The sequence below is a fragment of the Phaeodactylum tricornutum genome, chromosome 15 (assembly GCF_000150955.2).
Source record: "Phaeodactylum tricornutum CCAP 1055/1 chromosome 15, whole genome shotgun sequence".
Classification (NCBI taxonomy): domain Eukaryota; phylum Bacillariophyta; class Bacillariophyceae; order Surirellales; family Neidiaceae; genus Phaeodactylum; species Phaeodactylum tricornutum.
Genome location: NC_011683.1, coordinates 434,657 through 446,504, shown reverse-complemented (window position 1 = coordinate 446,504; position 11,848 = coordinate 434,657). Strand labels below are relative to the sequence as shown.

Genomic DNA, 11,848 nt, shown 5'->3' with positions numbered 1-11,848 from the left:
GGGAACGCGCTTTGGTGCGAGTCCAAGGGAAAAGAGATCGATGCCGCTGTTTTCCCCGTTCCGTCTTCAACCTTGGCGCGAAACAATCGTGTACACTCACAGACACACTCGATCGATAGAGCCGTCCCCGTCTGCATGGTAGGGGAATGAACCCCAAAATACCCGGAGGAAGGTTACCAGAGGCCGCTGGTTCGATTCAAATGGCCGGGTTCTGTTTTTGCTTTTGGTTTCCGAAACCAACGACACAATGAAATGTGTTTCACTTCCTCCATTGCTCGGATCGGATGTCTTTCACTGGTGAGTGGCGAGTACGGACAGTCAGATCGATGGGTACCCCCGTCTCCCGTTGGATTGGAAAAAGATTCACAGTCAGGTTCGATTAGACTCTAGGCTTTGCCAATCGAACGGTGTCGTGAAACACGAAACGCGAATTGCGGTGCTCAGGCACGCACACAACCACACACCCACACGATAAAACACAAACCATGGCACTAGCGTCGACCCGGATTACGGCACGTCGGGGTGTCCCGTCTCCGCGACGAATTACACTCGGAACGATTCTCTGTGGAACCTTCTTGGTGCTCGCTCCGGGACTAATCGCCTTTGCCATTGTCCTCACACGGAATGCCGCCGATACAATGTCGGACTCCATGACGGGGCAGTGGACGGCCTGGACCCCATCCTTGGGAACTACGCCCGTGGTGGACGCCACTGCCACCACCGCCACTACTCCTACACACGCACCCCGCACCCACCAGCCCGTCACGATCGCGTACGCCATTTCTCTCATCAAATGCGGTGACTTTCAATCCTCCACGGAAGGGATGATGGATGCCGCCATTGTCCTACAGCATTCCGTACACCAAACCTCGGTGCGTGCGGGCAAGTCCGCGTACGATTATAAAATGTACGCCATTGTGCACCGGGACGCTCTGCACTGCAGTCAGCCCTTGGCGGACGTTGGCTACGAACGTGTCGTCCGCGATACACCCGTCAACGTCTCCGACATTCGTGATTCGGCGTTGCGCAAAGGTGTGCACCGTGCGTGGTGTTGCGGGGCGGACGAATTTGTTAAATTGTACGCCTACACTATACCGGAAGCTCTCGTTGTGCACGTCGACGTCGACTTTGTCATGGTCCAGCCCATGGACGATCTCTTTGATGCCATGCTGTACGGAGACTCAGCCGCCGTGCAACGGATTCCACGGGAGCGACCGAACGATCCGTGGCCGACCAACCCGCAAGCCGCCATGACGCGAGACTGGGGACAGGTCATGCCGGGACGAAAGCCTGGTTATCAGGCCGGGTTCTTGGTGGTGAAACCCAATCAAACAGTCTTTGAGGAAATTGTCAACGTTATTCTCAATGATGACTACAATCCCGGATACGGTCGCGACTGTGGTTGGGGCTCGAAAGGGTACGGTGTGTTTGTGGGTGCCATGGCAATGCAAGGACTATTGGCGTACTACTACGATATCTACCAACCCAACACGTGGGTGGAGCTCAACCAGTGTCGGTTCAATCACATGGGTATGGATGTTCTCTACCGAAGCCAACCCAACTTTCAAGCTCGACACGCCAAACGCGGAATGTGTCGCAACGACCTCGACTACTGCGAAGACTGCCAAACTACGGCAATGGAAAACATATACAATATCCACTACACGCAGTGCCGCAAACCGTGGAACTGCATCGGGGAAGGCCTCTCGACCAACCCGGACAAGTCAAGCATCCCGGAGGACTCGGTCATCCTATCGCATTGCATGGAACTGCAAAGTGTATGGCATGGTCACCGGCGCGATTTAGAACGAGCACTCGCTGCACGTGTCGGTACAGAGGACAACAAACGGCAAAAAGAAACAGCGTCTATAGTTGCCGGACAGGCCGGGGACTACAAAAAAGAAGTCTTTCAAGGACATTGTCGAGGGAACGGTCAAACGAATTATTTGGCGCTAGCGGGTGGCCAACAACAGCTCCTTCTGCGCATACCGGAACTATACCAATAGCTTTGCGGTTTGATTGTCGGAGGCTACTGTGTGTGTTATTACTTGTTCAGTGCGCTCGTCAAATATTTCGAATGAAGCGACAATCGCTTCTCTATGAAAGCTCTTCCATCAAGTGCTCCGTATCTAACTCCTCTTCTTAAAAGTATCCCGGAAACCTCTAGATCCCATTATCTGGGCGGATACAAGGCAAACATATTCGTGTGCTATTCTTACAGTTAAAGAGCAGACCGCAGAATTTGTAAACTAAACGTATACTTCCACTTGTCATAAATTCAATAATCCGATTTTTGAACTGCACAGAAATAGTTATTGTTTACAGTTACATGTACATTTTAAGCAAAGCCTTCATGTAGCTCTTTATTGAAAGGTCATTCAAAAGTCGAGCATCGACAAGACAGCCCGCTTCTGTAATCAGCCAGTGCGCAATACGGATATGTCCCGACTTAGCCGCCTTCTGTAGGCAAGTCATGTCGTCTACATCCACGTTTCGAATGAGATTGGGATATTCCCAGGAAAGTTTTCGAAGGAAAGCTAAATTGTTCATTTCTGACGACAAAATAGCTTGCCGAGCAAGATCAACGAAGTGTGCCTCTTTCAATTCCGATTCCGCCTTGCGTCTGACTTCCGGCGGTCCGATCAACTGAAGTTCGTCTATCGTGCATTGCACCGATTTGTCCAGATCGTTGGCTGAATTTGCCTTAATGTTTTTCTTTTGCAAAGCGTGGAGCAACGCTGGAATATCTTGCGAGCAAACACCTGCAAATTTCTGTGTATCTTGTCCATCCTTTGGCATGACAAGCTGTGGTTCGTGCCAATACACAGAGGCTTGACGAGATGCGGCTACCACAGATGCCGTCCGTTGAACAATTTCTCGCTGCGTGTTCGAGACAGCAATTTCCACTCTTGCCGAGGTCAAGTGTTTGACCAAAACCCGGCCATCTTGCAAGGCTTGGTTGGCTCCTTGCCCTTTGAATGGGCTCATGGCATGACACGCATCGCCGACGATCAAAATACGGCGTGGTAAAGTGTCGTTGATTTGTAAGTGTTTGTGTAAGATCTCTGGATTGCGATCATATAGCAACGTTCCCCAAATCGACTCTTGCGACGTAGAAAGCATCAATTCCTGGACGGGTTCGTGCCAATCTCGACAATGAAATAGTGCTTGCTGTAAGAGTTCCGTAGAGCTGTATGTCTTATCGTCGGAGCTAGCAAAGGAGAGCTGCCACATGTACTGCTCTCCTGTAGGCTGACTGCAACTGGTCGCATTGTCATCTATAACCGCCCACTCAGCGGTTCGGGCAAAAGGCATAACAAATAATCGCTTTCCACTATCTAGTGTATAGAATCCACGTTCTTTCAGATGAACGTGAGTAAAGCTAGAGGATATTCCCAGAATAAGTCGAATGCCCAACGACTGAATGGGTGGAGCCTGTGGATATGCGTGCTGCAAAACCGCCGAACGAATACCGTCGGCCGCCACAACCAAGTCTGCCCCGACCAGAAGCTTTTCCTCTGCTGCACCTTCTAGCTGAAACGCCAGGCAAATGTTCTCTCCATTTTCACAGCCACTCACCCCTACTAGTTTATGATCCCAGTGAGTTTCTGTTATTTTCAGTCGGCTCGCAAGAATCTGGCGCACTCGTTGACGCGGCACGCGCAGATTGCCCCGCTGACCCCACCCTCGATTCCGCGCAAACGCGTTGCCAAAATATCCCTGAATTTCACCATTCGCATTGAACATGTAATGCGACCGGCTGGGGCAGTCAGATTGCGCAATTTCCTCCAGAACGTTGAGTTGGTGCAGGACGCCTGTCGGATTGTAAGTCAAAGTCAGACCGTAGCCTTCCTTGCGGGCGTCATGCGAACCATCCCTCTCGTAGATATGCACGTTGGTGAATCCACCTTGTTCCAACGAGAGCGCAGTCGAAAGCCCGGCTAGCCCGGAACCTATTATGGCAATGTGTGCCCCAGGATCTAGACGAGGTCGACTTTGACGTTTCTTTCCCATAGTCGAAGTACAGCAATGGGGACGAATTCTCTCGCTAGGTCATGATTCTTTTCGACAGAGACTTGCTACTGACTGACAGTGTGACAGCTACATTAGCTACGAGAAAAATCGTTGAAAAGCCACGTTGATTCACTGTCACATATCAAAAAAGATTTTAATTTCCGGTGGCGAGCAGACGTCGCCGGGAAACTATTAGTAATTACTAACAGTAATAGCTAGGATAAGCGTTGGCAACCGCGTAATAGACTCATAGTCTATGCCTTACATTCAAACAGATGTTGAAAATTGCGCGTTACCAAAACGCATCAACTAGAGCTCAAGTTTACTCTAGACCTTGGGAGCAAAGGCTGACAAGCAGCATACACTTATGTTGTTTTCGTTCAATCTATAGGAACTACTGGTTGAAAGCGACTTCGTCGCAACTTCAATTACAGATCGTAGCTTGTTATTCAAGACCTCAGCATTCGAAAAAACCTTAAAAAAAAGGTCAAGATTTGCTAGCACTGATAGTCATTTTTCGCCGCACCTTTTCTACAAACACTTGCTGGGCACTCGCAAAGCCGAGCCATTGAAAATCTCTTTCATACAAACTTCAAAGGCTACAGGCAAACAGGTTCCGGAACAAGAGAGACTGTTTCAGTGCTCAATGGTATTTGGCAACATGCCTGACATTGCTGTCTGTATTCACACCCTTTTGCATGGTGCAGAGACAAAGCATGGTAAATTATTTGCATTTTGAAGTACCAAAGTGGACAACCAAAGCATTCAGTAGCAAAATACCCGTACTGCATCAGCTGCACTGACCTGAATCGGAAACACGAGAGAACCTCTAAATTCAAGAATTGGATTTTGCAAGCTAACTCAGAAACTTTAAGCGTCGTTGACAGATTTGTCTGCGGAGTGCTTGAACATGTCAGACTGAGCGCGTGTGCGCAAGCATGACTCACAAGCGACCCGGTCACTTCTACGGGGCAGAGAATTACGCTCGGGAGGGAGACTTGAGACGTCGGGTTGCTTGTAGGTTCGTCCGGCTTCTCCTCTTCATATGCTTCTCATCCGTTTTCTTACCTATAGCTGGAAATCTTGTAACGATTCTCCGCGGCAACAGAATCCCACAACATTCTGCTTTTGATATATTCGTGTAAGATAATTATCGAAAGTGGTCACGTCACAAATTTGCTCTGAGAGCAAGCCTCGCTGAATCAAGCCCTCGGCACTCGAGCACGAAACTGATTCGGTGATGATGAGTTCCGGATTTGTCAGCTGTCGATTCTCACCGCACATACTGCAGGGAATACTTCCTGGACACTCGCAAAACATAGCTAGTGAAAGAGCCGTATCGTCGCAAGTCGAGCCGTTCCCGACAAGAGGGAGAGTTTGAGTGTCGCCGCAAGTTATATTCGAAAGGGGTAGAATCTTGTTTGTATCAGGTGCGAGCGAGCCGTCAGGGCACGTGTTGCAGGATACGGACATTGACGCAGCACACCCGCATTGTTGTACGCCACGGTACTGCACGGACAAGCAATGTGAATCGCCCGACACGAAGGTGGCAGATACAGCTTCAGAGATATACAGGCAAGATTTTTCGGGAACTTCTTCGCCCATCGGACAAAGCGAACACATTTCCTTACTAGATGATCTCGAGCAGGTTTCCTGCGATTGCTGAAGTGGCAACGAGCATGTTGAAGGGGTGAGATCCACATACTTGTCGGCAAAATCGAATCATTTTGTAATGCACAAACCTTTATTTCCACTTCAAAGGCGCCAGAACCCCCACCGGTTTCAAAGACAAGAACGAAATATGTTGTGTCTACTTGGGGATCAAAGGTAGCCTCCGAGTCTGCTTGGAAAAAGGACGCGTCCTCGTTCATTGCAACGCATTCCAAGGTTGTCAAACAGTCACCTTGATAAATGGCAATAGCGGGATCTAATCTCTCCTCGAACGGAACAGCATTTGCGCCTTTTGCAGACACAGTAACGCAACCTTCCGTGGATGCAGTCCAGCGATACCAAACGCCTTTATAAAACGAATCACCGAGTAGCAAGCAAACAAATGCTTTCGTATTGAAACTGGGAACAATTGACCGGGTATTACCAGAGTCAGAGAAAGGTAACTCTGGGAGCTCGAGCGCGTTTTCACAAGAGTCATTAATAAGAAATTCGACGGAGTATCCGCCATTTTGCTCAGGCTGCGCAGCAGCGATCGCAACTCTGTGCTCGCTTTCAAGTCCCGATGCCCAGGAATACGCTGTGCAAAAAGTGTCGTCTTTTCTAGCCGACACTTTAGCACATTGGTGTGCTGTATTGTTTCGACAAGACGAGCTTGTATGTACCTCGATAGCCAAAGCGGCTCGTGAACAAATCCGGGCCGTCACGCCAAACCCTCGTCCGAAGACTTTGTACCAACGAGTTGGCGTGTCCGTTTGTAAACCATCGCAGTTTGTGTATAACTCAAGCTCATTCGCCTCATAAGAATCGGACTCTAACGTATCCAGAGAAACGCTTTCACCGATAGTGATTGCCCTCGCTTCCGTACAAGACAAATTGTCCAGTGATTGGGTTGTCTCAACCATCAACGAAAATGGCACCCTTGGCGAACCCTCCGCCTCGAATACGGCAAGGTTGTAAGCCTGCCCAGACTCGACTAACCAGGCGAACACGAGACAAGACGCTTCTTTCAGCCGTATTACGGTCGGAACACACATTTTGGCCTCACAATCTCCTACCGAGACGTCCAAAAAAAGAATAGTGTCTGTGGAAATTGCGGAGCTACCTTCACCTTCCTCACAGATAGTGGCCTGTACTGCAGGGGTGTCTTCTGCTGTAAGGGTATACCAGTTTGCATTCTGGACAAGAATGTTCTCGGTACACGAATTAAAAAAAAGTGTGCTGTTTCGAATGGTCAGTACACTACGAGTCGGGGCGGTATCAAGGGCCAAAGGAAACGCCAAATCACAGGTAGCAGGGTCAATATAGTTCTGTACCGACGGCGCTCCTGTTGGATCCAAATCAACAGGTAGAGGCCGCGGACTGCTTGGAGAATCCTCTTCACCGACGAGTGCTGCAGTCAATGCTGAAGCCAGCGCCAAAGCTAGAATCACAACGATAACTCCGAGCCAAAAGTAGAAACACGGACCACGATCGCGCCAGCAACGCTTGCAACCCCAGTAGACGTCACGTCCAGAACTAGTCGGCATCGGTTCAACGTTGGCCTCGACAAAGTGTGCGAGCGCCGACTCACGGCCTCTCTCCTCGGCGGCGTGTATACGCTGTTGCTCCTGGGCTTCATTCACCAACTCGGCTGTGAGCAAAGATCGGCGGCAGGAACGGGATCGACCATTGTGTAAACCAAGGGTGCGTCCAAAGAAGTTTCTGCGTCCCCCAAACCAAAACTAGATTTGGCAGACTGTGGAACTCCTTGCCTCAACTCTTCTGCGAGGGGCTGTTGTATTGGTAGTGGCACCAACTCGAGTTCGTTATTTTGTGTCGAATCGGTCATGGGCCTATTGCAGCTTGCACTCGGCCGTAAATCATCCGCCCGGCTATCAGTTTCCGATACTTCTTCGGAGACAACAAGTCCGGTCTCCTCATCCGCTGTTGAGTCCAGGGTCCCTGCCTCTGTGACCGAATCGCAACCAACACTATTGGCTACCGAACGATTATCTTCGTCACTGCCCCCATCCGTCCCCCCTTCGCGATAAGCACCAGGCGATGTGCGATCTGAAGATCGTGCGGCTATTTTCCGGTCGAGATCCGAGTTCGCATACGCCGGAAACGAAGAATTGCTCGACGCATCAGGCAACGGAGGACTTAAGTTGTGTGACCGCGCCCTTGTTAGGTTGGTGGTCCGAGATGCCGCAGGTTTTTTATCCTCTTCGCCTGTTTTGTCCTCTGAAGTTTGTCCAGGCGCCATGCGTCTGCTGAACTTATATCAAGCCTGGTGCGATTTGATAGAGCCAACAAAGGATACTACAAAGCAACAGAATATACAAGGCTCGAGAAGGCTCCAGTCTTTTCTCCCTACACGCCAATAGCTGTTCGGGGTGCGCTCATCCGGAACTAGAAATGGCGCAACCGTTCACAAAAACAGTAGAAATGCTACGTGGAGAATTCTGCTCTGATGATCGTGTTTTCCGAAAATATAGAGGTTGTGCAAAATGAATTTCAAATATTGAACACAATTCAAAAACTCTTTTAGAATTACATCAAGCAAATTCCAAAACACGCCCAACTGATGTTCTCACATTTTTTCATTTTCGATGAGCAAAATTTCTGAGATGACCATGGGGACGAGATGACCCTCAACAACATTCTTCCGCTCCCCCCTCATCATTTAAACCCGGAAAAATATAAACGTAAATCGTATATTCTAGGTCGCAGGGTATTTTTGTGCGTCGGCCTAGTGGCTGCGGCTCTGGGGTACTCTTTGCAGGCCTCGTCGGTACGGCTACAGGCTACTGCAGTGCTTGACGCGTTGGAGGCCGTCGATCAGGTTTCTTCGTGGGACTTAACCGCCAACGCAAAGTCACGAGATCAAAACGACGATACCACTTGCATATTCTCCGGATCGCCCATATACCGCAAAGTATTCGTGTACCCTTCGCCCGGTGACAATGATTGGCAAGGTGATATTCTCTCCTCACAAGGACGAGGTTTTTCGATGCCGTGGCCTTGGCAGCTTGTTGATAACCGTACCAGAATGTCGGAAGAGAGTCACTATCATCCGTTCAGCATGCATGCTCAATTCAGCACGGAGCTTCTTGTCAGAGAGATTTTAACTCATCCCGACTCGTGTTTGCGAACTTACGATCCGGAACAAGCCAGTCTTTTTTACGTTCCGTACTTGCCATCAATGGAGTTCCATGCCGGAGCTCGGGGACGGCCGCCATCCTTTAAAACTTCAAAATATGCAAACGCCATTCTACGTGCATTGGAAGGCGACTATCAACCTTGGACAGATCACTTCGGTCTCACACCAAAGTATTGGCAACGGAGAAATGGATCGGACCATATACTGGTTTTTTCCGAGCCTCTCCAAGGTCTTACTCATCCAAAGAAGAAACGCGGCAACTACCATTTTGTACATACACAAAAGCAGCTTGCACCTCCAATAGTCGTTTCAGTGGAGCTAAGCACGACATTTGTGAACATGTACCCATCTTGCGCACAAAAGAACATTCTCATGCCATACCCGATAACCGACGGTCGCTATTTTAACGGAGATCTTGACAAAGAGGCTCGTTGGGCGATCCAGAACCGATCGTTAGACAGCATAGACTCGAAAAGTTCACCCGTACTCGTCGCTGAGAAAGACCCGGTCGGAACACTTGCGGATGCTCGCCCAATTGCGCAATGGTACCGAGCAGGTGTACACGGAGAATGTGTTCCTTTACGCGCTGCGCTACAGCAAAACTACAAGTGTACACCATCATTCCCTTCTTTTAAGCGCACTCCTACAACGTACCCGCTGGGTATGCGCATGGCGACGTTCTGCCCTTGTCCAGGAGGCGACACTGCCAGTGCCAAACGAATGTTTGATGCGGTTCTTGCAGGCTGTATACCAATCATTTTGTCTCATGATTTTGTTTGGCCACTGTCAGATGAGTTCGAACCAGAGATGTTGATCAAGGTCTCTGATTTCGCTTTGCGCTGGAATGCTTCAAATTTCGTCGTACGCAAATTTGATAATCAGTGTCGTCCTAGTGTTGCCAATACAAATTACGCACTTCCCAGCGTCCAAGAGTTGTTGGAAGCAATACCGGCCTCCGAGATACGGCGTCTTCGTCGTGGCTTACGGCATGCTCAACAAGCTTACTCCTATTACAAGCCCCGCAAAGGCTTTCCTCGGAATCCTCTGCGGGATCGAGTTTTGCCGGATGGAGGAGCGTCTCAAGCTCTGGTTGCCGCTTTGGCGAAACGTGCCGGTGGTGTTCGATGGCACGCTTGTCAGAAAGAACTTGGACAGCTGGTCGAAGCGGAGGGTAAAGACGCGGAACCCGATCGATTTAAATGCTAGTAAACTGAAAAGCAATCATGCAATGTTAAATATACATGTTTTTAACTTGAAATTGCTCGTTACCCACCGAGAGCTTGTCCATGAGCCCACTTTTAGCTCTGCTCCTCGAGGACTTCGTTGATGGCTTCTGGTAGCCTCGTAAGGAATTTAATCTTGCGATCGATTTGATTTGTTGCAGCCTCGTTCATGACTTTGCGCTTCTCGAGTTCAATGTCGGACGTGGTGGACCAGTCTGGTTGTTTCGTCAATTCGAATCGGTGACGTGCCGTTTGGTGATACTTCTCGTCGTCAAGCTCCACCAAAATTGTTTTTGCTCCACTCTGGGCCGAGCCGCCAACATCGTAGGCCAAGTCGTCCCCTACATGAATCCAGATCTTGTTTGGGTCTTGGGCAGAATCTCCTTTTTGTAATGCAGCAGCTGCCGATGCCAACTCCTGATACTTTTCAAGAGCGGCATCATAAATCCACTTTAGATCTGCGTTTCCTTCAATGGACCCGAGCTCCTTGAAGAACTTTCGTCGTCCGGCTTGATCGTCTTCCCAACTCATACAAAAGTCAAAGTACGGAGCTAAAGTAAAGGTCATGAAAAGCGGATTGGCCTTGCCATCCGTGACAGCTCCAATAATGACGTCTGGGTGGTCCTGTTTAATACGCTCAAACACTTCCACGCATTCGGGGTATAGGTGGCGTTCAGCGGCGTGGTGTCGTTCCATTTCCCAAGCGTTCAAAACAGCCTGAACGATTGTCGGAGAAACGGCTTCCGTCGCCCACCTAAAGACGAAAAGAAGGAGCAGTCGATCCAATATTATCAGAGATTACCAAGTGAAGTCAGCAACCTTTCAAAAGCTCAGATCACGTACTTTTTGGCGTGTTTGACGACCACTGGGGACAAGTCAGCTACTGGCGTTGCCCAATCATCCGCGCACGATTGCAATTTTCGAGTGATGGTAATTTGCTCCATCTCTCGTCGGATGGCCAATTTACGGAGTTCAGTGTGTGTCAAGGCCGCCGCTTCTTGAGGATCGCGAGCAGCAATTTCCTCGCGAATCGTTTTGCTCGTCTCATTGATATCGCTAGGCTGGATGCCTTTGTATCCAAAATTCTCCATGGCACGAGCGAACGCTGCGTTGGCTTCATTCAGAACGAGATCGATAGGGTACAACGTATCGTCTAGGTCAAACGTAAGAAGCCCCAGTGTCTTTCCCTTATTCGAAGAAGATGTCTGAGAATCAGCGGGAGCTGTCGTCGACGGTTCCGCCAGAACTCGTGTCAATGATCTAGGAGCAAATGCTTTGAATTGAAAGGCTTGCCCGCCGGACAACACGCCGAAAAGCAATATTAGAGAAGGCGCTATTGAGTAACTCATCTAGATGAATCTATCTGGCGAAAAAAATTGCAGTAGAGAGCGCCCGAAGACCTTACTGTTGGACGAGGTCAACGCTTTTCTTCTTCCGTCTCGCTTTGTTCTCACGCAGCCTTCGTGATGTCTCTCGGTGTGTGAAACGAGCGACAACAGCGTGCAGAGAAATCATTAGATCGATGTCGGGAAGCGAAAAAGCTTATCATGAAAAGGTGGGAGCAGCAGACAGAGCTACCGAAAGCTATGTTCCACGTGGAGAATGGGTAGTGTATTTTTCTCGTACAATATTGATGGAAATACACTTATGCAGGATTTCAAAAATGAAATGCAAACTATTCTCATTTGCGCGGACAGTGAGAAAAAGTGGATCAGTTGGTGAACTCTGCGGCTCAACTACAGATTATGCACTGTACTTTTCCAGCAGTAAGCTGTTGCGAACGTGTGGGACCATCGTCTGC

The 11,848-nt window shown here is 49.4% G+C and overlaps 5 protein-coding genes across 5 annotated transcripts; 2 read left to right on the top strand and 3 right to left on the bottom strand.

Moving 5' to 3' along the window:
- Positions 1-262: 262 nt before the first annotated feature.
- On the top strand, positions 263-2,099 carry PHATRDRAFT_47926 (predicted protein). Its single transcript, XM_002182359.1, has one exon. It carries the CDS (start codon positions 486-488, stop codon positions 2,004-2,006), a length of 1,521 nt encoding a protein of 506 aa, XP_002182395.1. The 5' UTR covers positions 263-485; the 3' UTR covers positions 2,007-2,099.
- A 226-nt stretch (positions 2,100-2,325) lies between these two features.
- Positions 2,326-4,074, bottom strand: PHATRDRAFT_47925 (predicted protein; the record flags this gene model as incomplete). The annotated part of the gene is made up of 1 exon (XM_002182192.1): positions 2,326-4,074. Exon 1 carries the CDS (start codon positions 4,012-4,014, stop codon positions 2,326-2,328), a length of 1,689 nt encoding a protein of 562 aa, XP_002182228.1. The 5' UTR covers positions 4,015-4,074.
- Positions 4,075-5,082: 1,008 nt separating this feature from the next.
- On the bottom strand, positions 5,083-7,927 carry PHATRDRAFT_47924 (predicted protein; the record flags this gene model as incomplete). The annotated part of the gene is made up of 3 exons (XM_002182191.1): positions 5,083-5,676; positions 5,757-7,297; positions 7,408-7,927. The coding sequence occupies 3 exons, from the start codon at positions 7,925-7,927 to the stop codon at positions 5,083-5,085; spliced, it is 2,655 nt and encodes an 884-aa protein (XP_002182227.1).
- Positions 7,928-8,308: 381 nt separating this feature from the next.
- On the top strand, positions 8,309-10,030 carry PHATRDRAFT_47923 (predicted protein; the record flags this gene model as incomplete). Its single annotated transcript, XM_002182358.1, has 1 exon — positions 8,309-10,030. The coding sequence occupies one exon, from the start codon at positions 8,309-8,311 to the stop codon at positions 10,028-10,030; it is 1,722 nt and encodes a 573-aa protein (XP_002182394.1).
- A 6-nt stretch (positions 10,031-10,036) lies between these two features.
- PHATRDRAFT_47922 (predicted protein) lies at positions 10,037-11,539 on the bottom strand. Its single transcript, XM_002182190.1, has 2 exons — positions 10,891-11,539; positions 10,037-10,801 (listed from the first exon to the last, which is right to left on the bottom strand). Exons 1-2 carry the CDS (start codon positions 11,394-11,396, stop codon positions 10,123-10,125), a joined length of 1,185 nt encoding a protein of 394 aa, XP_002182226.1. The 5' UTR covers positions 11,397-11,539; the 3' UTR covers positions 10,037-10,122.
- Positions 11,540-11,848: the final 309 nt, after the last annotated feature.

Excerpts from the sequence above, each read along its gene's own strand:
- PHATRDRAFT_47922 (XM_002182190.1), bottom strand. The coding sequence starts at position 11,396 with ATGAGTTACTCAATAGCGCCTTCTCTAATATTGCTTTTCGGCGTGTTG. Across the intron at positions 10,802-10,890 it reads GTCGTCAAACACGCCAAAAA|GTGGGCGACGGAAGCCGTTT; the intron begins GTACGTGATCTG and ends TTTCGTCTTTAG.
- PHATRDRAFT_47926 (XM_002182359.1), top strand. The coding sequence starts at position 486 with ATGGCACTAGCGTCGACCCGGATTACGGCACGTCGGGGTGTCCCGTCT.